The 23,502-nt window shown below is 53.9% G+C and overlaps 1 protein-coding gene across 3 annotated transcripts; it reads left to right on the plus strand.

Annotated features, from left to right (window-relative positions):
- Window positions 1–9,188: 9,188 nt before the first annotated feature.
- EPS8L3 (EPS8 like 3) lies at window positions 9,189–22,791 on the plus strand. 3 transcript variants are annotated; one of them, XM_032155075.2, is made up of 19 exons: window positions 9,189–9,290; window positions 11,337–11,391; window positions 11,551–11,615; window positions 13,258–13,416; window positions 13,708–13,857; window positions 13,994–14,049; window positions 14,443–14,585; window positions 14,678–14,793; window positions 15,034–15,148; window positions 15,229–15,290; window positions 15,538–15,612; window positions 15,917–16,065; window positions 19,875–19,956; window positions 20,353–20,387; window positions 20,881–21,079; window positions 21,292–21,420; window positions 21,725–21,798; window positions 22,284–22,416; window positions 22,655–22,791. In XM_032155075.2, the coding sequence occupies exons 2-19, from the start codon at window positions 11,361–11,363 to the stop codon at window positions 22,664–22,666; spliced, it is 1,785 nt and encodes a 594-aa protein (XP_032010966.1). In that variant the 5' UTR covers window positions 9,189–9,290; window positions 11,337–11,360; the 3' UTR covers window positions 22,667–22,791. The 3 variants fall into 3 exon arrangements, with proteins under 3 accessions (XP_032010966.1, XP_032010967.1, XP_032010968.1); XM_032155076.2 differs by having other exon boundaries at window positions 14,446–14,585; XM_032155077.2 differs by having other exon boundaries at window positions 14,446–14,585; window positions 20,971–21,079.
- Window positions 22,792–23,502: the final 711 nt, after the last annotated feature.

The following is a 23,502-nucleotide window of genomic DNA, read 5'->3' on the forward strand; positions in this document are numbered from 1 at the left end:
TTCGCAGGGCGGGACCCCTTCAGCCTGATGGGAAGGTCAGCAGAGCCACAGGCCAAGCTCACCAGCTCCTTCTGGGAGCCCTTTGGGCTGTCTGCACAGGTCTCTATATGGACGAATATTCCTGGCACAGAATCCACTGAGGGGCAGAGTTGGGGAGGCCAGAGCTCCTGGCTCCAGCTGCTGCCCAATTTCAGGGAGAGCACTGTAGAGCAAGAGTCTCTGGAGTGGCACTGCCTGGCTGTGGCACAGCACACCCCTGGGGCACCCAGGAGGCTGGGTGGGGAGAGCAGGGGCAGCTGGAGGGATGACTTCTCAGGTTCAAGCTGGTCGGGTGGCAGCCTGGCACTGGTCACTTCTGGGTGACACTTAAGGCAGGACATTGCCAACTGGAAGCGGGTAGAGCATGGGCTCCCATTAGAACCTCTGGGAGATTATAAATATTTAGATTCTGGGGCTCCTTCCTGGAACTCCTAAATCAGACTCTCCATGGATAGAGTCTAGAACTTTGCATTCTCAACCAGGCTTCCCAGGCAGTCCCATGGAGCCAGGCATTTGAGAAACTACTCTAGAGAGATGAAGATGCAGCAGGCCTGGGCAGCCTGCTATCCAGGGTAGCAGAAGAGCTGGGGAAAGCCTGCCTGGGGAAGAGGTGCCTCAGAGGGATCAGATCTATTCTGAGTGGCATCACAGGGATGGCTAGCAGCAGAGGAAGGCTTTACAGGGAGGTCGACTTTCAGGAGCCTGTTTATGGAGCCCTTCCCCTGCTCCAGACATGTGACCAAGTTGTCTTATATAAACCATGCAGTCATCATCATCCCTTTTGACAAACGATGAACTCGAAGTTCAGAGAACTCAGGTTCCAAGGCCACATGGCTAAGAGCCAGAGATAGGATTCACACCCAGTGTTCCTGACGCTGAACCACTTCCTCTGTGCGATGGAGAGCGCCCTCCATGGCCCACATTGCTGGGGAGGTGATGAGCTTCTGGTCCCTAGCAGGGTTCCTCGACAGCTGAATCCTGGAGGGGAAGTCTTGCTTTGTGCTGACCTGGGAATACGAGTCGGGTGTGGTGCCAAGAAACCAAGGAGGGGCTCCCAGACTCCTCCATGCCGGCTCTGTGCACATACCTACACACACACCCACGTACACGCACATGCACATGCACACCTCCCCGAAGCTCAGGAAGGCTAGGACCACTCAATGCCAACTGGGATGAGGCCTGGCTCTGGCCTGAGACCTAGGAATTCCTCAGGGACATAGCCTAGCGCCTTTGGGACCACAAAGGGGCCACACATCAGAGGGGAGCCGAGCCCTCCTACTGGCCTTCCCAGTCCTGGGGCCACTGTTCTTACCCTTTGACAGCCCCTCAGGAGCAGGACAGAGTCCCAGGGCTGCAGAAGGAGTCCCTTTCTGGGACATTTTTGTCTTGTTTTCTTACTTTAAAAATTACCATTTATTTTGTGTGGGGTGACGTGGGAATGGAGATGCACTGATTACAAAAATAACATAACATGTTCTTTGGGGAGCAGTTGGAAAATATAGAAAAGCACAAAGAAAGTAAAACCACAAAGAAGTCCCCTCATCCCAACACAGACACACATCTAAAGATAACTAACATTCTTTCTTCTCGTGTCTCTTCTTCAAGACACTTTTTGTTTAGATTTTCATTACAACTTTTCTTAACAAAATTGAATATTACCAACTTGTAAGAAGCTTTTTTCACCATATACTACATCATGAATGTTTCTATGTTTGGGTATTTACATAATTGCAATGTTTCCTGTTTAGATGTCTATGATTACAGGTTTCATTTAGATTTTTCTGTTTCAATTTAAATGATTTCAATTTACCTATTTGTTTGTGTGTTTGCTTGTTTCACAAAACTAAGATCTACATTTTGTAACTTGTCTTTTTCATCTAAGGCTAATGGGGAGATTTCCCACATCACTGAATATCCCTTCACCACATGGATCTGAATGGCCGCACTGTGTTGGTCTTGGGCAGTGGTTTAAAGTGGGGGCAGGAGCAGACGTGTCTGAGGGAGCGGGCAGCGTTGGTCAGGCCCTCTCCCCTTCATACCCGTGGCTGCTGGCCAGGCCCGGCCCAGGAAGAAGCCTCAGTGCTGCCAGCTCCTGGAAGGGGGCCCAGGGCATGGTCCTGCATGGTGATAGGACCGCCTCTCCCTGTCTCTCCCCACCTGCCACATAGACTGAGCTGGGCCCAACCAAGCCCCTCCCCTGAGATCTCCGAGGGCTTGCCTTTCCTGGAGGCTGCTCTTTCCTCAGCAGCCACCTCCCAGCCTGGCCCTGGGTTCCTCTCGTCCTCTCCAGCCCAGCTGTCCTGAGAAGCCTGTTCTTAAGCCCAGTCCAAGGCTGGCCTCTGGTGAAGGGCTTTCCAGATGCCCCTGAGGTCCCTTCCTCCAGGGCTGTCAGGGCGGTGGGGCGGGGGTAATCCAGGCTCCTGGGACTGCCTACCTGATTGGGATGGGATGCAGAAGACAGGGAAAGGAGGGGGCATGTGTAGGAGTCACCCAGGGCATCCAGGGCTGGGGAGGTGCAGAACCAAGGCCCAGAATTGGGAACTGAGAAACATCTGGACCGACATCAGCTGCCAGGGCAATGAGGAAAAGGCAGGAGAATTCATAGCCCTGAGCACTGGCTTCAGATTTGGGGTTTAAAGAAATGGAGGCACCCAGGAGAGCTAGGAAAATGGGGGCGGGTCTGAGATCCCAACCCCAGTCCATCCCTGGACAGAGCAGCTTCTGGAAGCATGTCAGGCCTGGCCTTCTTTCCTGAAAACTCAAGCCACTGGGCCTCTTGTAATTGTGGGGCTACAAATCACCCACCTGCCTTCAAATCACGCACTCGCCCTTTGTCTGCCTTTATCGGGGAGGGCAGGCAGGTGGATGGGTGAGCAGCATGGCAGAGTCTAGCCCAGGCCTGACCAGAGGCTCCAGAGACAAGCCCACCTTCTCCCCTGCCCTCTCACAGAGACCACCCTCCTGCCACGTGCCCAGGATCTCTATTGTCTCATCTGTCTCTGCAGTAGCGTGTTCCCACTAGCCATTATGCCAAGCCTTCCACCCTGAACACATCTGAACAAGTTTCTGGTATCTCATCCCTGGCCCACCATCCCATCCCCAGCAAAGCCTCCCACGCCCACTGTCTACACTCGGCGACTCACTCACAGCCCACCTCCTCACCCTCACACTCTTCAGCCGTCCCCAGCTGGCTCCAGCCCCCACCACAAACACACAGATGGTAGCCTTTCCTCCACCTCCCAGCAGCACCTGGCCCAGGTGTCCACCCCTCCTTCCTGAAACACTCTCTTTTCCCAGCTCTCCTTGCTGCTCACTGGCAGCCCCTTAGTCTCCCCTCATCCTTCCTAATCTCTTAATGTTGGAGTGCCTGGGTTGAGTCGTGAGCCCACTTCTCTTTATCTATACACTTTCCCCCATGTGGTCTCGTGAGTCTTAGGTCTCTGAATGTTATTCGTGTATTTACAGCTGCCAAGTATCTACCGTTTTCTACACTGCAAACGTTCCCCGCATCATTGAATCATCTTTCTCCACATGCTTTTGAATGCCTGCATTGGTCATCCTGCTTTGCTGAGCTTCTGACTCACACCTGCCCCTGCCTTCCTGCTACTTCCACCCAGAGGCTCAAAACACCTCTCAAACTGAGGCCATCCAGAATGGAACAGAAACTCTTCATCTCCCCCCGCCTCCCAATCCCTCTTCTCTTCGGTTTCCCCATCTCACCAGATGTCACCATAACCCACCCAGTTGTCCAAGCCAAAAACCTGAGTCCTAATAGGTCCTCTTTCCCCTCTCAACCCCCATTCTAATCCATAGCATGTCCCATCCGTTCCACCTGCAGCCTAAGTCTCCATCCTCACTCCCCTGCCTTGTCCAGGCCTCACCGCCCTCCCTGCAGCAGCTGCTTGTGGTCTCCCTGAGTCCACCCCCACTCCCACCACAGCCCATTCTCCCCACCCCAGCCAGAGTTGTGACTAGAACACAAATCCAATCATGCCACTCCTCCGTTTAAAACCCCTCCGTGTCTTCCAGCTGCCCTTGGAATAAAAGCCAGGCTCCTGGCCATGGTCTACGGAGCCCTGTGTGTTCTGGCCCCTGTCCACCCCATCTCGGTCACCTCTCTGCCAGCTTGTTCCTTCCCAGCTGCAAGCCTTTCACATTGCTGGCCCCCTCTCCCAGGCTCCTTCCCATCCCTGGCTTAGCTTGAAGCTCCCCTCCTCAGAGAAGCCTTCTCCGACGTCATGCTTCCAAACACCCTCCCACTCCCATGCCATCATCCACTTCACTCTCTTTATTTCTCTCTTGTCACTTGTCAGGACCTTGATTATCTTCAGATGCATTTGTTTCTTCTACCTTGGCAGGTTAGCTCCGAGGGAGGGACATCATCTCTCTTGTTTATGTCTCCACCTGGCTCATAGAAGCCACTTACCCCTGCGCCAGGGCTGGGGAAAGCAGGGGCAGGGATGGGGGCTGTCTCTGTGACTCCCCAGCAGCCCCAGGGCCAGGTGTCAGCCCCTGGACAGGACTACCATTTCAGGGAATGCAAGGGCTGGCCCTTAAAGGACACACAGGAGTTCAGCCAAGGGGTGAAGTGGGCAGGGAATTGCAGGCAGAGGGATTGCAGTCCTACTGGATGAAGCGGCCTGGGGAGAAAAGGAGTTGTCAATCAGCCCCTGATTGACATTGAGGCTGCGCCTCATCCACGCAGTCCACCAGTAAGAGGTGGCTGGCTGGACCCTGCTCTGAGGTCTGGTTCTGAAGGTGAGGCGGCACCCATTCACCTCTGAATGCCAGGGCCCTGCCCTACCTCCTGCATGGCCATCCATGAACACGGAGCTCTTTTCCCAAGAGCCCTCCAGAGTTTCCCAGTTCTGACCAGGGCCTGCTCTGGAGCTGCCAAAGAACCCACCCTGCTTCCTGGCCCAGGCCAGGGTGGTGGGAGGAGCTCCTTGGCCCCTTAGCCTAAAGCCTGTGCACCTGGGTCTCTTTATATGCTGAGAACCAGGAAGCAGCAGGGCCTTCTAGAAGACAGAAGACCCAGCAGCCTTCTTGTTGCATCTCCATGCAAAACCATTCAATGGCTCTACTCACCACCAGGTGATGACGGCACACATATGCTGTCATCTGCCACCACCTCCCTGCCACACACACAGGCACACGCAGACACACGCGTGCACACACACAGTTCACACCATACCCATCTTCTCCCCAGGCCGCTTCATCCAATAGGACTGCAATCCCTCTGCCTGCAATTCCCTGCCCACTTCACCTCTTGGCTGAACTCCTGTGTGTCCTTGAAGGGTCAGCCCTTGCATTCCCTCGTCTGAGAAGTCCTCCCTGACACCCTCAAGCCGAGTAGGGTTCTTCATGCCTGCATACTACAGTGCATTTGTTTACAAGGCCTTCTCTCCTCTAGACAGTGGCAGAAAACAATCTGGGTCCTCAGGGACCTGAAGGGGGCCTGCCCCTCCACACCTGTGGGTATTTCTCGTCAGGTGGGATGAGAGACTGAGAAAAGAAATAAGACACAGAGACCAAGTATAGAGAAAGAACAATGGGCCCAGGGGACCGGCACACTCAGCATGCGAGGACCTGCACCAGCGCCGGTCTCCAAGTTTCCTCAGTATTTACTGATTACTATTTTCACTATCTTGGCAAGGGGAGTGAGACAGGAGAACAGGTGAACAGGGTGATGATGGGGAAAAGGTTAGCAGGAAAACATGTGAGTAAAAGAATCAGTTCATAAGTAAGTTCAAGGGAGGGTACTGTGCCCAGATGTGCACGTAGGCTAGATTTGTTTCTCTTTACCCAAATATCTCAGTGTAGCAAAGAGTAACAGAGCAGTATTGCTGCCAGCATATCTCGCCTCCAGCCACAGGGCGGTTTTCTCCTATCTCAGAATAGAATGAATAGTCGGCTTTACACCGAGACATTCTGTTCCCAGGGACATGCGGGAAACAGAGGCCTTCCTCATCTCAACTGCAAAGAGGCCTTCCTCTTTCACTAATCCTCCTCAGCACAGACCCTTTACGGGTGTTGGGCTGACGGATGGTTAGGTCTTTCCCTTCCCACGAGGCCATATCTCAGGCTCTCTCAGTCGGGGGAAACCTTGGACAATACCCAGGCTTTCTTGGGCAGAGGTCCCTGCGGCTTTCCGCAGTGCATCGTGCCCCTGGTTAACAGAGAATGGAGAATGGCGATGACTTTTACCAAGCATACTGCCTGTAAACATATTGTTAACAAGGCACATCCTGCACACCCCTAAATCCCTTAAACCTTGATTCAATATAGCACATGTTTCTGTGAGCACAGGGTTGGGGCTAAAGTTACAGATTAACAGCATCTCAAAGCAGAACAATTTTTCTTTGTACAGATCAAAATGGAGTTTCTTTTGTCTTCCTTTTCTACATAGACACAGTAACAGTCTGATCACTCTTTCTTTTCCCCACAGGGACCCTAGTCATGGGGGTATCCCCCTCAATGTGATACATGCAGTAACAGAGGGACACATGTACAAGGTATCCGGAAGCCACGGGCCAGAGCCCCACCAGCCCTGGGCAGTGGGAAGGCTTCTGAAGGAGGAGACATAAAGCCATAGTGTTTCCACGGGGAATTCCAGACAGAGAACAGCAGCCAGCCTGGTACCAGGGCGTGACTCTTCAAGGAATTACAAGCCATGCCTCAAGCTGAGTATAAAGTACAAGGGGCAGGGAGTTGGGGGGAAGATAAGGCCAGACTCAGAAGCAGGAGACTTGAGTTCATCAAGGACTTCAACTGCCCTGAGAAGGAGTTTGGGTTTTGTCCTGTGAGCAGCGGGAAGTCAGTGAGGGGTTTTAGGCAGAGGAGTGGACAATCAAATCTCCAGTTAAGAAAGCTTCCCTACCAGCAACCAGTAAGGATCAATGAGAACAAGAGTGAGGCGAGGGCTTGGGTGAGGAGACGGCCGCAGGGTCAAAGACAGAAGGTGTGATGGGGTCTGAGGAAGACAGTTGCAGTGGGGTGGAGAGGAGGGGGGACCCTTAGGACTTGCCACAGAGCTGGGACTTCAGGAAGGGTAGTCCATCGGGTGTGAGGATTGAGGGAGGACTCGGGGAGGACTCCCCTCCCTGCTGGAACACACGGTTGGGGGCTGATGCCTTCCCTGAGATGGGAGCATGAGAGGTGAGATGGTTTGCTGAGAAATAATGAACTCAGCTTGAATTCCAAGGTGTCTTTAAGCCCTCCAGAGGGATCCTAGCACCTCTCACAGTGCCTAGCAGGCAGGAAGCCCTCAATTCTACAGGAAGCTGTGGAATGAATGAATGAATGTGGTCCCACAGCCTTTTAGCCCCACGGTTTCAAGAAGATGCCCTTCAAGTCCTGCTTCCTTCCCCTCCAACCTAAGTCCCAGCTCCTGGTGCCTCAGCCGAACTCCTTTGCAGAAGAACTGCTGTGGCACCCGGAGCTTTGTGCAGAAGCTTCAGTTATGGCCCCAAGTCCCCAGGTATGGGAAGCTTGGCCTCTCCCTCTTTCCTGATGTCCCTCTTCCCTGAGGGGGCTCCACAGAAGCAGATGTCCCCAATACCTGGCCCCAGGCCCCAGACCCACCCAGGCCACAAAGGCTTTATGTCTGAGGAGACCCACACTGCTCCCAGGGGCACCCCTAAATGGCACTGCAGAGGGCTAGGTGCTGTGAATGCCACTCATTGTTTCTCTGCCCCTGCCCACCTTGCCCCAGAGCCCCCCAGGAGTCCCTGCTGTGCTCACACTGACTTGGGGAGGGTCCTGTGGGAAGGACGGGCCTGGCCTGAGCTGGGCAGAAATGAGGTGTTGCCTGAGCCCCAAGCCAGGGCTGGGGTGAAATATGACTGTGGCCTTCATGGAGTTGGGGGAGGCAATGAGGGGACAGGCTGTGCTATCCCAAAAGAAGCTGAAGGGCCACAAGATGGAGACCCAGGGAACAGAACCCCAGAACTTCTTCCCATGGGGCTGTGGTTGGGTGCTGGCCTCACAAGCACCTGATCCCTGGGCCCCAGCAGCTGGCTGCCCACTGGACTCCCCCAGGGACACACACAGCCCAGACAGGGAAGGCACCTCCCTAGGATCTGACTCGTGGACTCCAGGCCATCCAGGGCAGGGTTGGTTGGGTGGTGATGGGAGAGAAGGCTGAGATATCCTGGGATAGTTCCAGGGAAGCTAAAGATGGGAGTGCTGCAGCCCTCAGACTCCACAGGACACTCCATCACAGGGCCCAGCACCTGGGCCCTGCACTCTGCCCATGAGGGTCCGAGGCTCACTGGCACTCCCCCGCCCCCGCCTCCCCTCCTGCCCTGCTCCCTGGTTTCTGTTTATACCTGGCCTCGCTGGTTAGACTGTGAGTCCCCAGAGGGCAGGGGAGCCTGGCCCACTCTGAGTGCCAAGAAAGATTTTTCGATACCATAGAGTGCGGGAAGTGGGTAGGTTTACGACTAGAGATAGATGCAGGCCTCTATTTCCCATCTTTGCTGAAGCTGGCCAGGCATCCACCAGGGGTCTGGGCACAAGATGGGGTACAGAAGGAAAGAGAGTGGAAGAGTGAGAATGGGCCGGTAAAGGAGCTCCTGCTGGAAGGGACAGCAGTAGGGACAGAATGAGGGCCCTCCCAGAGGGAATCTCAGCGCTCCATGTAATGCCCCATGTGGCTCTGTGCCTCAGTCCCCATCTTCTCTGACAAGATCCATGTCCTGCTCACAGGCACCACCCAGGCACACAGGATCACACACCTATGGGTGCCACCCACACACAGGCATGGCACACACGCCAGCCCACAGCTTCTCCCAAGCCTGGAGTCCACCTCCAGCCGACCTGTGCCCTCACCACAGAACCAAGACTCTGGGCCATGTGTGCTCTCTCCTTCTGGTCCCAGCCCCGTGCCTGATGCTGACCTGTTCCCCAGAGTAGGCACCTAAAAGGCAGAGGGAAGAGGGGGCCACAACCCAAGGCTAGCAGTGGGGGAAACAGGGAAGCAGGGGCCTCTAGCTAAGCTGGGGACGCCTGTCAGCACAGACACTGCCGCAGGTCCAGGTTGATGTTGAGCGGTTAGTGGCCAGGAGGCCTCCCCACCCACCAGAGTCCAAAGAGCACAGGCGTGGCTGCCTCTGTAACCTCATCAAAGGCAGGCTCTGCCTGTGGCCACTAGCAGAGAAGCCGCTGTCCTTCCACCACCAGCACCAGACCACCTGCTCCAAGACCAGCCCCCTGGAGGGACCAGGTACCCGGCCTTCACTGGCACCCAGGTAAGGGCCTGGCCCCCAGGGAAGATCGGGGCCCAGCCCAGTCACAGGGGATCCCAGGGCAGGTGGGGGCAACTCAGTGGCTTCCCAGGCCAGGTCTCCAGCCTGTTTCCAGCTGCAGCCCAGGGGATCAAGCCCAAGGAGGGGATTGGGACTCTGCAGCTGGCTGGTGGGCTGGAAAGCAGAGCAAGGTCCAGGCTCCGGAAGGGCCTCTGGGATGCTTGCCCCAGGGTCTGTGAGGTGATGGCCTTCCCTGCTCCAAACCCCTACATCTAAGGCTTAAAGGGGGAAACTAGGCTCTCACAGCCCCCCTACCCCTAAGGGGCAAGGCAGGCCAAGCCAGCCCCCTCTTCCCTTCCTGGGGTAGGGAATCTTTGGCGGCAGCTGTTTCCCCACCTTGACCTACCTACCCAGAGGGCCCTACAGGGCCTGCCTGGGTGTTGAGGGAGTGGGGAGTGGGGCTGACCAGGGGCAGACCTCACTTCCTCTTCCACATGGAGAACATGGAGAAGCAGGAAGTGTTACAATGGGGGTTGGGGGAGGCTGGGGAAGGGGAACAGGCTTCTAGCCCCGCCTTACCCCTGGAGAGAAAAGGGGTTCTCCCAAACAAGGAAACCAGAGATCCAGCCATCCCTTCCACATCCCCTTAATTGTTCACTGGCAGTTTGTTTCCTTCCACACTGAGTCATCTTATCAGATCCTATGTCATTTTCACAACAGTCCTAATAAAAAAGGGTGTGGGTTGCTCTCTCACATGTTACCCGGGGTAGTCCAGTATTTCTGCACAACTGAGGTGTACCACGTAGACATGTGGATACCCACAAACCTCATTCGGATAACACACACCCTTGACCCGCACAGACTAATACCACCCCCACCCGGCACACACACCACATTTATTTCCACTCCATTTCAACATGTATGTTCTCTAGACTCCCTCTGTGACTGCGCACAGCCCAGTGGCAGAGGCATGTTTATAAACCATTAAAACATGAAGCTTGCAATCAGACAGATCTGGGTTGCTCTCTATTAAGCACTCATTTGTGACCTCAGGCCTGTTACCGTCTTTGAGCCTCAGAGTCCTCATATGGTAAATGGGGACAATACCAGTACCTGCCTTGTGATGTTGTTTTGAGGATTAGAGTGACTGAAGGTAACGCCATTAGAACAGTGCTAGGCACATGGCGCCAAGTACGTACAAGTGGACGGCAGTGAGGAGGAACTGATAGGATGTTGGTAAGGGGCTCAGCACCAGGCTCACAGCACCGTGGTGGCTGTTTTGACTATTGTTGCTGGAGAGAAATGTACATGGTCCAGTGTGGCATTAGGAGGGTACCCTGGGCAGGGTGGGGTTGGATGGTCCAGAAGGGCTTCACCAAGAGGGTGATCTTTGAGCTGGAATTTAAAGGGTTGGGGTCAGGAGGGGACCTGGGCAAAGGATATAGAGTACAAAAAGCAAAGAGCCAGGAGGCCTGGGGAGACACTCGGGGAGGTCAGCTCACTGGCGAGTCTGGCAGTGCCACCATAAGTACACACACACACATGCATGCAGTCTTCCCAGAGGGTCTACAGCTGAAGAGCCAGCATCAGCGTCCTCTCAGTTTGCAGAACTGAAACAGGGTTGAACAAGAGGGCCTCCTCTGGTGGGGTCGGCTACAGAATCCTCTGCTCATCCAGCATCTTTCATACCCAGGCCCAAGACAGGATCTGAACGCAGGTCCCTGTCCATCCAGGTTTCCTGGGCTCCTTGGCATGAGTTTTACTGGCCAAACAATGGGAGGCCTAGAGCCTTCCCTGAGCCCAGCCATGCTGTGGCCTCCCTGACCCTCCCTTCCCTCAGCCTGGGGCCTCCAGGCCCAGCCAACATGGAGGGCTCCTCAGTGGAGGATGCTGGCTGCAGATCGCTCTGGAAAGGGCCCCTGGAGCCAGGGGCTTTGGGTCTGGTCCCAGAGGCCCCCAGTCAGAGCAATAGCAACTGTCCTGCCCTGCTATGCCTGGTACCCCTTTCCCCAGCTCTGATGGTTGCCTCTGGTTCACTTTAGGTTCTAGGGAGCCGTCCTCAGCAGCGTCAACATGTCAAGGCCCAGCAGCAGAGCCATTTACTGTAAGCTCCTGGGAGGCCCCTCTCCCGTGCCCTCCCACTGAGCCCCCTGAATATCCCATCCTCCACTCCCCCTTCCTCACACCAACTGCTCCCAGCAGTTGCCTGAGTCTCACCTCGCTCTTCTGCCCACCTCCCGCCCCTTGCTCTGTGCCCCTGTAGTGCATCGGAAGGAGTACTCCCAGAACCTCACCTCAGAGCCCACCCTCCTGCAGCACAGGGTGGAGGTGAGTACCTCTGCAGCCCCGGGCAGTGTCCAACTAAACCCAAGTGTTCCCATGTGCCCACCGCCCTGCCAGAACATGGACACCTCACACAAGTCCCTGCCCCAGAAGCCAACAGCCTGTCCCAACCATGTCCCATGGACTCAGATCCAGCAAGCCTGCCAGAGCATCTGCTCAGTGTCAGGGAGGAGGTGGGGTGGTCAGATTGAGCAGAGCAGGCTTGGCTGGAGGTTGAGCGGGTGAGTGTCCTGTCCCCAGACAGGAAAAAGCAGCAGCGGGATGGGATAAGAAGCACCTGCAACCACCCACCCACCTACCCTTGCCTGTCTCCCAACCCCCTGCTGCCCGAGTCCCCAGGGCACTGCCCCATTGCCCAAGACCTTGCATGGCTGGAGGCGGGAGTATGTGGGGTCTTTGGGCCCTGTGGGGGATTGAGAGGGCCACTGTTGGAGAGGGGAAGCACCCAGGCCCAAGCCTCCAGGGTGAGTGTGAGCAGCTCCAAGGCTGCTCCAAGGCGAGAATGGAGTCTCTGGCTCTGCCAGGGAGGATGACGCAGGCACTGCAAGATTTAGGTGCCTGAAGGGCTGTCGACACCAAGGTGAAGGCGAAGCACAGGCTACAAGTGCGTGGTGGGGAGAGCAGGCACAGGGTCAGGCTGGAGCTCTAGGGTGGAAGCCATCCTGTCCTGGCCACCACTTGTTAGGGCTCCAATGGAGAACAAGCAGGGAGGGAGCTGGGGCGATGATCTGCAGGTCCCACAGGGCAGCAGAGGCAGGGCTCCCCCAGCCAGCCGAGGAAAGGCCAGGAGGACTCAGCTTCTCTGTAGGGTGGAGGCTAGGAACAGGCTTCTTTTAAGCCCAGCAGGCAGAGCAAGAGGAGACATGTTCAGGAGGATGGAGTTTGCTCATGATGCCAGGGTCCCCTGAACATGCTGGCAGTGCGAACACAGGGAGAAGAGCTGGGCCCTGGGCAGGGGGGTGGGGTCAAGGGGCAGGAGGCAGGCTGCATCTCCCTACCACAAGAAGCCTGGGTGGAAGGGGCCTTGTGAAGGTAGTGTTTGGCTGGGAAAAGGGAGGGGGCTCCTAAAGGAGAGTGGATAACAGCAAAAAACTCCTGAACGGTCAGCCTAGCAGTAGGCAAAGACTTGAGCAGAGACTGAGATCACGATGGATATCTCCAGGCATGAACCAGGGAGAAGGAGACAGGAATGCTGGGTGAGTGAGAAGGAAGACTGGGCTGGGACTGAGTTCCCAAAGGGAACAAAGGAAGCCAGGGACAGAATCTGAGGGTCCTGTATCCCCTCCAGAGGAGTTATTTGTTGGGTGGCTGGAGCCCACATCGGCCACCACCCAGCTGCCTCACCTGGCCTGGACTAGTAAAGGCCATGCCTGTCCTTCCTCCAGAGTCCTCAAACCCCTCCTGCAGCCCCTCAGACTCAGACTCAGAGCCCCTATCCCTGGCCCCAGTGCTTCGACACCGTCCCTCACATTGGCCCTGGAAAGTTGCTTTATCTGAGGCCTGGAACCTCCCACCTCAAGGGGGCCGAGGACACGTCTTCTTCCTCTTCTGCTTTTCTCTACCCAGCACACCTGTGGTCCCCCTCTCCGAGCTTTCTCCCAGTCCTAGGACTCCCCTCTCCCTGCAGCACTTGATGACATGCAAGCAGGGGAGTCAGAGAGTCCAGGAGCCCAAGGATGCCTTGCAGAAGCTGTTGGAGATGGATGCGCAGGGCCGGGTGTGGAGCCAAGACTTGATCCTGCAGGTCAGGGACGGCTGGCTGCAGCTGCTGGACATTGAGACCAAGGTCAGCCTTCCTAGCAAACCCAGCGATAGCCAGCCTGGGCTGTGGGGAAGCAAGCACCAGCTCTTGAACTCCACCCTCCATGCCCCAAAGGGCAGCCACTCTCCCCACATACAACACACACCCAGGCCTAGGAAGAGATAGGGGACAGAGGCTGGAGACAGAGGCACAAGAGTCAGGTAGATGACACCACAGCCCCAGGCCACCAAAGGGCTAGGACGAGCTGGTCAGGAGCTCCCAGAAGCCATACCTGGCTCTTGGTGGCCTCACAGTTGACCTCTCCACCTGACCCAGGAGGAGCTGGACTCTTACCGCCTGGACAGCATCCAGGCCATGAATGTGGCGCTCAACACATGTTCCTACAACTCCATCCTGTCCATCACCGTGCAGGAGCCGGGCCTGCCAGGCACTAGCACTCTGCTCTTCCAGTGCCAGGAAGTGGGGGTGAGTGGTCAGGGGTGATTGGTCAGGGGTGGGGTTCATCAATCATCACCCCACCGCACATGTGCACGCGCGCGCGCACACACACACACACACACACACACACACACTCTTAGCCTGCCTGACTGCTGCTTCCCAGGCAGAGCGACTGAGGACCAGCCTGCAGAAGGCTCTGGAGGAAGAGCTGGATCAAAGGTAGGCAGCCTCTGCCCAGCCCACCTATGGGGCCTCCCAGCTCAGCCTTGGGGGCCAGACCCTGACCCCATATCTTGGGGAACCCAGGAGGTTGTGGCCCAACCAACCTGGGCCTGGACTGAGGAGGAGCCAGGACAGAGGTGGGCATAGGCAAGGGGCTGGGCCCGGGGGGCACTAGAGACCATCCTCAGAGACTGAGATGGGACCCAAGGGGCCCAGAGGGTAGGCAGATGAGGCAGGGTGGAGTCAGGGGTGGGTCCAGAAGGAGACCAGGGAGCAGGGGCTGGGACTCCTGGAGAGAGGTGGTGGTGCCCCTGGGTCCTGGAGCAGAAGTGTGGGGAGGGCCTCTCTCCCAAAACCTTGTCAAAGATGTGGCCCCTACCATGTCCTCAGCAGACCTCAACTTGGAGGCCTTCAGCCAGGCCAGGACAGATGGAGGGGGCCTTCTATGGAAAGGCCGCTCCCCATGGAGCAGGCACTCTATCTGAAGCGGGGGCTCCCTCCAGAACAGCCCCACCAGAGGACCCTAGAGCATAGTAAGTTTGGGGCATGGGGGCAGGTGGAGGAGAGGGTTTCGATGAAAAGTCAAAGATCTAAGATCTAGGTCCACGGTCCCCTTACATTGCAGGCCTCCCGCCATCCCCAAGGCCCCTGCCACGCCACCCCAGTGCCCGAGAACCAAATGCCTTTACTCTGCCTCCTCCAAGACGGTCCTCTTCCCCCGAGGACCCAGAGAGGGACGAGGTAACTGCTGATGGTCTTGAGCTTGCCGAGGCTTTCTGGGCCTGGGAAAAGGAAGGACACCAACCCTCCCTCTTTTTCTAGGAGGCCAGGGTCTCAGGATGGCCAGGGCCTAGGCTTGTTTATACTCCAGGCTGGGCCTGAGGCTGGGGCTTGTGGAGGGGAGGGGTGTGGGGGGCAGTGTGGGGAGTTCTAGGGTGAGCCCAACTGCCCATTCAAGGCCATGGGTTGTTTGGGGCCCAGGAAGTGCTGAACCATGTCCTAAGGGATATTGAGCTGTTCATGGGAAAGCTGGAGAAGGCCCAGGCAAAGACCAGCAGGAAGAAGAAATTTGGGAAAAAAAACAAGGACCAGGGAGGTGAGTACTGAGGGCCAGGGAAGAGGAGTAGGGGTGTCTCGGGGTGATCTCTGGTCTACCGCCTTGGCCCCTTCTCCCAGGTCTCACCCAGGCACAGTATATTGACTGCTTCCAGAAGATCAAGTACAGCTTCAACCTCCTGGTACGTGGCTCCCCACAAGTTCACCAGGCCTCTCCTCTTCCCCTTCCTCCCCAGTAATCCTCTGCTATCTGGACTCAACCATCCCAAGCCTTTTTCTTCTCCATCTACTCCCCCCTAGAACCTCCCCTCCCCTCTTGGGACTTTTGGGAAGTGCCAGCCTTCCAGCTAAGGCATAAAACAATTATGGTGCCCCGATGAAGATGGGGTGGGGTGAAGGGTGGTGACAGGCATTGCCCTGTGTCCCCAGGGAAGGCTGGCTGCCTGGCTGCAGGAGACAAGTGCCCCTGAGCTCGTGCACATGCTCTTCAAGTCCCTGAACTTCGTGAGTCAAGGGATGACAGGGTGGTGAAGAGGGACAGGCTGAAGTCAAGAAGGAGTAGAGGGAGGAAAGGAGGCTGGTGGAGAGGGACGGGGGAGCAGGGGCCAGGGTGGAACCAGATGAGCTGGGGTCAGAGCCAAGGACACCAAGGCTCCAAGGGAGACAGGAAGGAGCAGCAGGCCCGAGGCAGATGGGGCCACTTGCAGGAGGTAACATCCTACCATTGCAAAAGTGGGAAGCCAGGGACTCTGGGCCTTTCCCACCCTCAGGAGCCTAGGGTTCCTGACACCTTCCATCTCTCCCCTAGATCTTGGCCAGATGCCCTGAGGCTGGCCTAGCAGCCCAAGTGATCTCACCCCTCCTCACCCCTAAAGCCATCAACCTGCTACAGTCCTGTCTAAGCCCACCTGAGAGTAACCTTTGGATGGGGTTGGGCCCGGCCTGGACCACTAGCCGGTGAGTGAAGACAAGGCCTGAACTGAATCGGGGGGTGAGGGGCATGGAGGCATCAGGCAGGACATCAGAGGTGGCCAGGCTCTATATTGTCACAAACCAGAAATATTTCAGAGCTACTTGGGGGACTCTACAGAGAGTTCCCAACTTTTTATTTGGCTAAGTGCAAACAGTTTATTAACAAAAGAAAAGTGCACACTTGCCATTACCCACTACTGAAACATGTTATCTCAGAAAAAAGAACAGTTTTTCCCAAGAAAAGGGAGATGGCAACCTTCTACTAAAATATTTTCTCATTCTTGTCAAGGACAAAGTGAAAACTTTGTCTCAATCCGGCCCCAAATTTAAGAATTATTGACGTAAGAGATGCCGCAAATGTAATATCAGTAAGACTTGGCAACCAATGAGCCTGGGGTTAAGAGAGAAAGAGATACTCCCTGCAGGGGTAACTGTGAGATGGGCAGCTGGACAAAAAAAACCTAACGGGGCCAGTGCGGTGGCTCATGCCTGTAATCCCAGCACTCTGGGAGGCCGAGGTGGGCGATTCACCTGAGGTCAGGAGCTCGAGACCATCCTGGCCAACATGGTGAAACCCTGTCTCTTCTAAATATACAAAATTAGCTGGGTATAGTGGTGCATGCCTGTAAATCCAGCTACTTGGGACGCTGAGGCAGGGGAATCACTTGAACCTGGGAGGCGGAGGTTGAAGTGAGCTGAGATCGCCCCACTGCACTCCAGTGTGTGCAACAGGAGCAAAACTCCGTCTCAAAAAACAAAACAAAACAAAAAAACAAACGGATGAGAGCCAGGGGAGTGAGAGGAACCAGCTTGGGCACGCTGAGCTGAGGCATCCTTGGAACATTCTGCAGAGGCCTGGTGGCCGGGCAGCTGAGAGGGGATGCCCGGAAGTGATGGCTAGAGGCACAGCTACTGGGGAGCACTCCAGAGGGAGCCCCTGAACGTACCTTGACAAGCATAGTTTGCTCTATTCCATGAAAGAAGAGGCAAGGGCCTTGGCAAACTTCTACATGGCAAATGCAAAAAGGGTTAAGAAGACAGAGAATAATTCCAGAGAGTTAAGGAGAACCTGAAGAGCAGAGGGATGAAAACCAAGAGAGAAGGCTTTAGAAAAGCCAACAGGGAAATGAGTCTTTTCTTGGAGTTGCTTGCCTAATAACCACTTTTGTTTTGTTTGAGACAAGGTCTCGCTCTGGCACTCAGGCTGGAGTGCAGTGGCGTGATGATCTCACCTCATTGCAGCCTCCACCTCCTGGCTCCAGCGATCCCCTTACCTCACCTTCTCGAATAGCTGGGACCACAGGTGTGCCACCTGTGTGCCACCACCATGTCTGGCTATTTTTTGTATTTTTTTTTTTGTAGAGATGGGGTTTCACCATGTTGCCCAGGCTGGTCTTGAACTCCTGAGCTCAAGGGATCCGCCCAGCTCGGCTTCCCAAAGTGCTGAGATTACAGGCATGAGATACCGCACCCTGCCGTGACCAGTTCTTTTCAATTCAGCCCCATTTAGAAAATGTTGTGTCCAGTTTGTCTGAAGACATGAATTATAGTTCAAAACTATCTATTTTTTATATGGTATAATATACATAGCATGAAATTAACCATTTTTATCATTTTAAGTGTATAATTCATTGGCAATACGTTCATTAACAATGTGTGCCACCAACACCATTATGTACAGTATTTCAAGAACTTTTTCATCATCCCAAACAGAAATTCTGTACCCATTAAACAATAATTCCCCATTACCCACTCCTCAACCCTTGGAAACCTCTATTCTACTTTCTATCTCTATGAGAATATGTTGCCTGTTCCAGAAATCTCATATAAGTGAAATCATACAATATTCGTCCTGTCGTACGTGGCTTGTTTCACTTAAAATAATGCCTTCATGATTCATCCATGTTGTACTATCAGAACTGCCTTCCTTTTTATAGCTGGATAATATTCCGTTGTTATGGGTATGACACATTTTGTTTATTTATTTATCTGTTGATGGACAGGTGGGTTGTTTCCACCCATAACAATCTATTTTTATGCACTCTCTGTGCAGTCACTAAAATGAAATAACTTACCAGTTTTGGACCTCCCATGTCATACCAGTGTTCCCTTGTCCAAAACCCTGGGACTAAAAGTACCTGAATAAGCCAGTCTCACAGCTCTTAGGGCTGTGCTGGGCTCCCACTGTCTATGGGAGTAGCTCTGGTATCTGTCTAGCACTAGCAGGAGAGGAAAACAGAGGTTCTACAATAGACTCAAACAAGAGGGCCTCAAATTCTTTCATTCAGCCACTTTAACATTGAATAACCATGTCGAATACACCATTTTGTGTTTCAAAACCCAGCCTTGCTTCTACAATTTGAGTCCTTAGAAAAACAGATTAGCACATATCATTTTTTAAATACCCACGAAGATGCAAAACAACTTCAGTATTCATAAAATGATGTACAATTGATAAATACTTTTAAATGTAATATTGTCAGATGTGCCCTTAGATGTTTTTTAATTTCTTAACATAACCAGAAATAAACGAAAGACAGAAACATAGAAAATAGAATACCTAAAGAAATGTAAAAACCCTCAAAAGAGTTGAATTTCAGGCAAATTGTATTCAGATAACTTGATTTTTGGCAAATTGACCCGAAGCTATCAGTAACACTAAATGTTGTGGTCATCCAGAAGGACAGAGACCATACAAGGCCATTGGATTTGGCAATCAGGATTTTAAATGGACTAGTTTCAATAAAGTAATGGCAGAGGTAGAAACCAGGTTGCAGAAATAATGAAAGAAAAAGAGACAAGAATATACAGGCAGAGGATATAGGCACATTCTCAAGAAATTTGGTAAGAAGAAAGTAATAGGATGACAGCTTATACAGAGTAGCATTAGGGTCAAGACCCAAGCATGTTTCTAAGGCACAGAAGGAAACAATTAAGAAGATTGAGAAGAGGGAATCATTCCTTTGTTCCCACTGAATAAACACTTAACAGCTGCCTCCTATGTATCAGCCACTGTACTAGGGATACAGCCCCCAAGGAAATCTATATATAGTAAGAAACAAAGAGCTAAGAATCATGAGCAATGCAGTGTGAGAAGAGCAATACCCAGGGATGTACCAAGTTCAGCAGAATATTTACTTCTGCCCCAGTGAAGCAAGGAGGGGAACATCTTCAAGGAAATGAATGGGCATTCCCTGGGCAGACAAGTGGAAAATATTCCAAGCAGGGCAAGCCTGAAGGCCACAAACAGCATGGTCCTCCTGGGCCCTGTGCAATGGGCGAGAGGGAGGCTGAGAGGCAAGGACCAGCCCATCCCAGAGTCAACGAGAGCAGCTCAGCTGCCATCTACTTCACCAGGTGGAAATCCACAGACAATTTAGCTAGAAAGAAAAGGATCTGCTGCTGGGAAACTAAAAACAGCCTAGAAAAATACTGCACAAGACCCCTGGGGTGTTGTCCAGCCCAAAAGCTCTTGTAGTTCTACTACTTTAATCCAAACGCCCAATCAGGGCAATGAAGTGTCCATCATGTTCTTATGGAGGTGGTGTATCTTTACCTCATGGGCAGAGGTGAGGCTGGCCCCCAGACACCTGCACCGTGGGACGTGTCCAGGCTTAACTGCTTGCTCTTTTGTGGGTGTCCTGGGGCCTTTCATCTGTGCACGTGGACCATGTCACCTATTAGCCAAAAGATTCCTGAGGCTAGGCCCTGTCGTCCCCTCCCTCTCCGCATCCCACAGGCTGGCATCAGAGTTCACGGAGTGGATGTGAACTCAGCTTTGTTTCTCTTTTCAGGGCCGACTGGACAGGTGATGAGCCCCTGCCCTACCAACCCACATTCTCAGATGACTGGCAACCTCCGGAGCCCTCCAGCCAAGTAAGGGGAGCTTGGCACACAGCCCTACCCACAGCCCTAGTCCCTGGCTAGTTTCTACCCTCCCCATCCAAACCATGGTCACACAACTAGTGTGACCTAACACTGGCAAGCCAGCAAATTCCGTGGAAACCCAAAAGTCACCACCAGACTGCAAACAGGAGATATTTTGGGGGACTCTCAGGGTTGGGACATAGGCTCAATTTCTGAGGCCCCATCTCCAAGTAGTGGGTGGGTGGGTTCATGTGGGTACCTGTATCTGTAAACTGGGGGAGGCAGGAAAGGGGATAGGAGGCAGCTGTGTGTGAGCTGCTTATGCCTGTGGTCGGATACCCCAGCTCCCTCCCACCATGCTGGCTGCCTCCTGCTCTTACTCACTCTCTGTTCCGTCCCTTACAGGCACCCTTAGGATACCAGGACCCTGTTTCCCTTCGGTATGCTCTGGGCTTAATAGGGACCGCGTGGTCCTGGGGAGGGAGGGACAGGGCAGTTCCTTTGGAACTCTGGCTCTCTACATCTTAAGAGAGCCAAGAGGGTCTCTTTTACCCAGACAAACACGTACGAGGACATCCCTCTCCTACCTTGGGTGAAAAACAGTGTTCTAGCCTCCTAGGCTCCCATTGCTTCTTCTCATGATACTACCCACACATGCTTCTGATTTCCCATACTCAAGTATAAAGTGCTTAGGGCAGAGCTCAGATGTAGAAAATTCCACTCCCGGAAATGTCTTCAGAAATCAATGACATTTCAGACCCCTCCTGCCTGCAGAAAGCCCCACCTAACACTGACCTGCCAGCAAACTCTAAAGAAACCCAAAAGTCACCATCAGACTGCAGGCCAGAGATACCTGGGGGGACTCTCAGGGCTGGGACATAGGCTCAATTTCTGAGGCCCCATTCTCCAGCCATTCCTGACTCTGTTTCTTAGGGGGGGAAGTCATAGGTTAGGGAGCACCTCACACTTTCCTCAGGAGAAGACACACAACCATGACCCTCAGCCTGGGGACCCCAACTCCAGGCCCTCCAGCCCCAAACCTCTCCAGCCAGCCCTGAAAATGCAAGTCTTGTACGAGTTTGAAGCTAGGAACCCACGGGAACTGACTGTGGTCCAGGGAGAGAAGCTGGAGGTGAGGCTTGGGCCACAGGCTAGAAAAGGAGGTGGTGGTTGGTGGGAGCTACAGGCAGCCAAGGATGGATGGTCCAGGGATGGGGCTGCCAAGGTGGGTGGCCTAGAGACGGAGAAGGAGGGTAGGAAAGAGCCAGAGGGAGAAAGCCTTGTGTCGGGAGGGAAGGCTGGCTGGACAGAGGCTCAGGGGACTGAGGTGGTGACTCTTGGCAGGTTCTGGACCACAGCAAGCGGTGGTGGCTGGTAAAGAACGAGGCAGGACAGAGCGGCTACATTCCGAGCAACATCCTGGAGCCCCTACAGCCGGGGACCCCTGGGACGCAGGGCCAGTCACCCCCTCGGGTACTACCCAGCCTGGACTACCCAGAGCCCTAAGTCTTGAGTTGGAGGTGGGGGTGGGGAGGATTCAGTGGCAAGCAGAGGAGATAGTCTTGGTTTGATTCGGACCGTATTACTACATGCTTAGTGTGTGCCAACTTTATCATGGTGCCAGAGCAGAGAACAAGATCAGCTCCTTGCCAGACCAGAAAGCCACAGAGTAAGAGAAGTGATTTGATGGGAACCTGGAGAAGGGACCCAGATGTTAGGGGCTGTGGTTGGCTGTGAGATGAGATGGACTCTGACCCCTGGTTCCCCCTGATTCTAGGTTCCAATGCTTCGACTTAGCTCGAGGCCTGAAGAGGTCACAGACTGGCTGCAGGCAGAGAACTTCTCCACTGCGTGAGTGACTGGCCCTACAGGATGTGGAGGGAGAAACTTTGTAAAGGGCTAACCAAGGAAACCCAGAGACTCAGAACATACAACCTGGCCTACATTGTACATGACCCCGATCCAGCACTGTCTCTGCTGAGTTAGAGGACAGAGCAGAGGCGTGTCCAAGCCTAGATTAGAGATTAAGTGGGGAGCCCTGCTGTGGCAAAGGCAGCAAGAATCAAGGGAGTGGACTCGGGAAGAACCCCAGCTGCCAGCTTAGCCACCCCTCCCCAGCCAGAAGATTCTCTCCCAGAGCACTTCTTTCAAACCTGGAAGTTCTGAAATTGGCTGAAGCCAAATGCTGACTTTACTCCTTCACTCTCAGATAGCCTACTCCATGAATTTTTCTGTAACCCCAACCTCCAAGCCCAAAGAGCCCCGTCTCTACCCAAATGCTCAGGCCCAGGGTCCTTCCAGCCCACCACAGATGGCTTTTGCTGTTTTGTTCACAGCACCGTGAGGACACTTGGGTCCCTGACAGGGAGCCAGCTACTTCGCATAAGACCTGGGGAGCTACAGATGCTATGTCCACAGGAGGCCCCACGAATCCTGTCCCGGCTGGAGGCTGTCAGAAGGATGCTGGGGGTGAGGACAACCTGGGGGTGTCTGGTGCTCCTGGGTGAGAGAGAGTGCCAGTTGGAAAGTCTGCAGGCCCAGCCCTGGGGCAGAACTGAGTGTGGCGGGTGCTGGGCACAGGATATTCCCCCAGGGACTTAGCTTCATGCATTCAGGCTTACCTTGAGGTTCCAAGCTTATTGGTGGCATAAGCTCTGCAGATCCCTCACCCGCCACCAGCCTCATCTGAATCTTTTTCTTTCTTCAGATAAGCCCTTAGGCACCAGCTTAGACACCTCCAAGAACCAGGCCCCGCTGATGCAAGATGGCAGATCTTATACCCATTAGAGCCCTGAGAATTCCTCTTCTGGATCCCAGTTTGCAGCAAACCCCACACCCCAGCTCACACAGCAAAAACAATGGACAGGCCCAGAGGCTGAAGCAAACAGTGCCCCTTCTGGCCGTGCTGGGGCCTCCCCAGTAACCACCTATTTATTTTATCTCTTTCCCAAACCTGGAGCATTTATGCCTAGGCTTGTCAAGAATCTGTTCAGTCCCGCTTCTTCTCAATAAAAGCATCTTCAAGCTTGTCATGTGCCTCCCTCGCAGCTTCTTCTTGGCCTGAGGGAGACCAAAGGCAGGGAGGCAGGAAGGGCTGGGACACTTGGCATGAAAACAGCAACAAGCCTACATCCATCACTGAGCCAGATTGTTTGAATGTGAGTAGACATTCACACAGCAACCTGGAGCTGGGAATCAGAATTTGAGAATTAAGGTCCAAGCTCTCCTGACTCTCTTTCTAAACAAACTCCAAAATAAAGCTATGCTCACCCTCTTTTTCGCACACACGTCTCTCAGTATATTCCAAGGCACCCAGCACAGCTGCAGGCACACCACTTCACAGTACCAAGAGCACCAGGACCGACAGCTGTAGGCTTTGGTCAGTTGCACCAGTCGGCTGGGTGAACTCCAGCAAGTCATTCCACTCTTTGGGTCCCTGTTTTCTCAAGGGTTAAGCAAAGAGTTTGAACTGTCCATAGCTTCTTATATTTTTTAGTAAAAGTAGCTTTCTTTAATCTCAATGGAGTTCCCTCTCTACATACCAGTAGCTATACT

The sequence above is a fragment of the Hylobates moloch genome, unplaced genomic scaffold (assembly GCF_009828535.3).
Source record: "Hylobates moloch isolate HMO894 unplaced genomic scaffold, HMol_V3 SCAFFOLD_5, whole genome shotgun sequence".
Taxonomy (NCBI): domain Eukaryota; kingdom Metazoa; phylum Chordata; class Mammalia; order Primates; family Hylobatidae; genus Hylobates; species Hylobates moloch.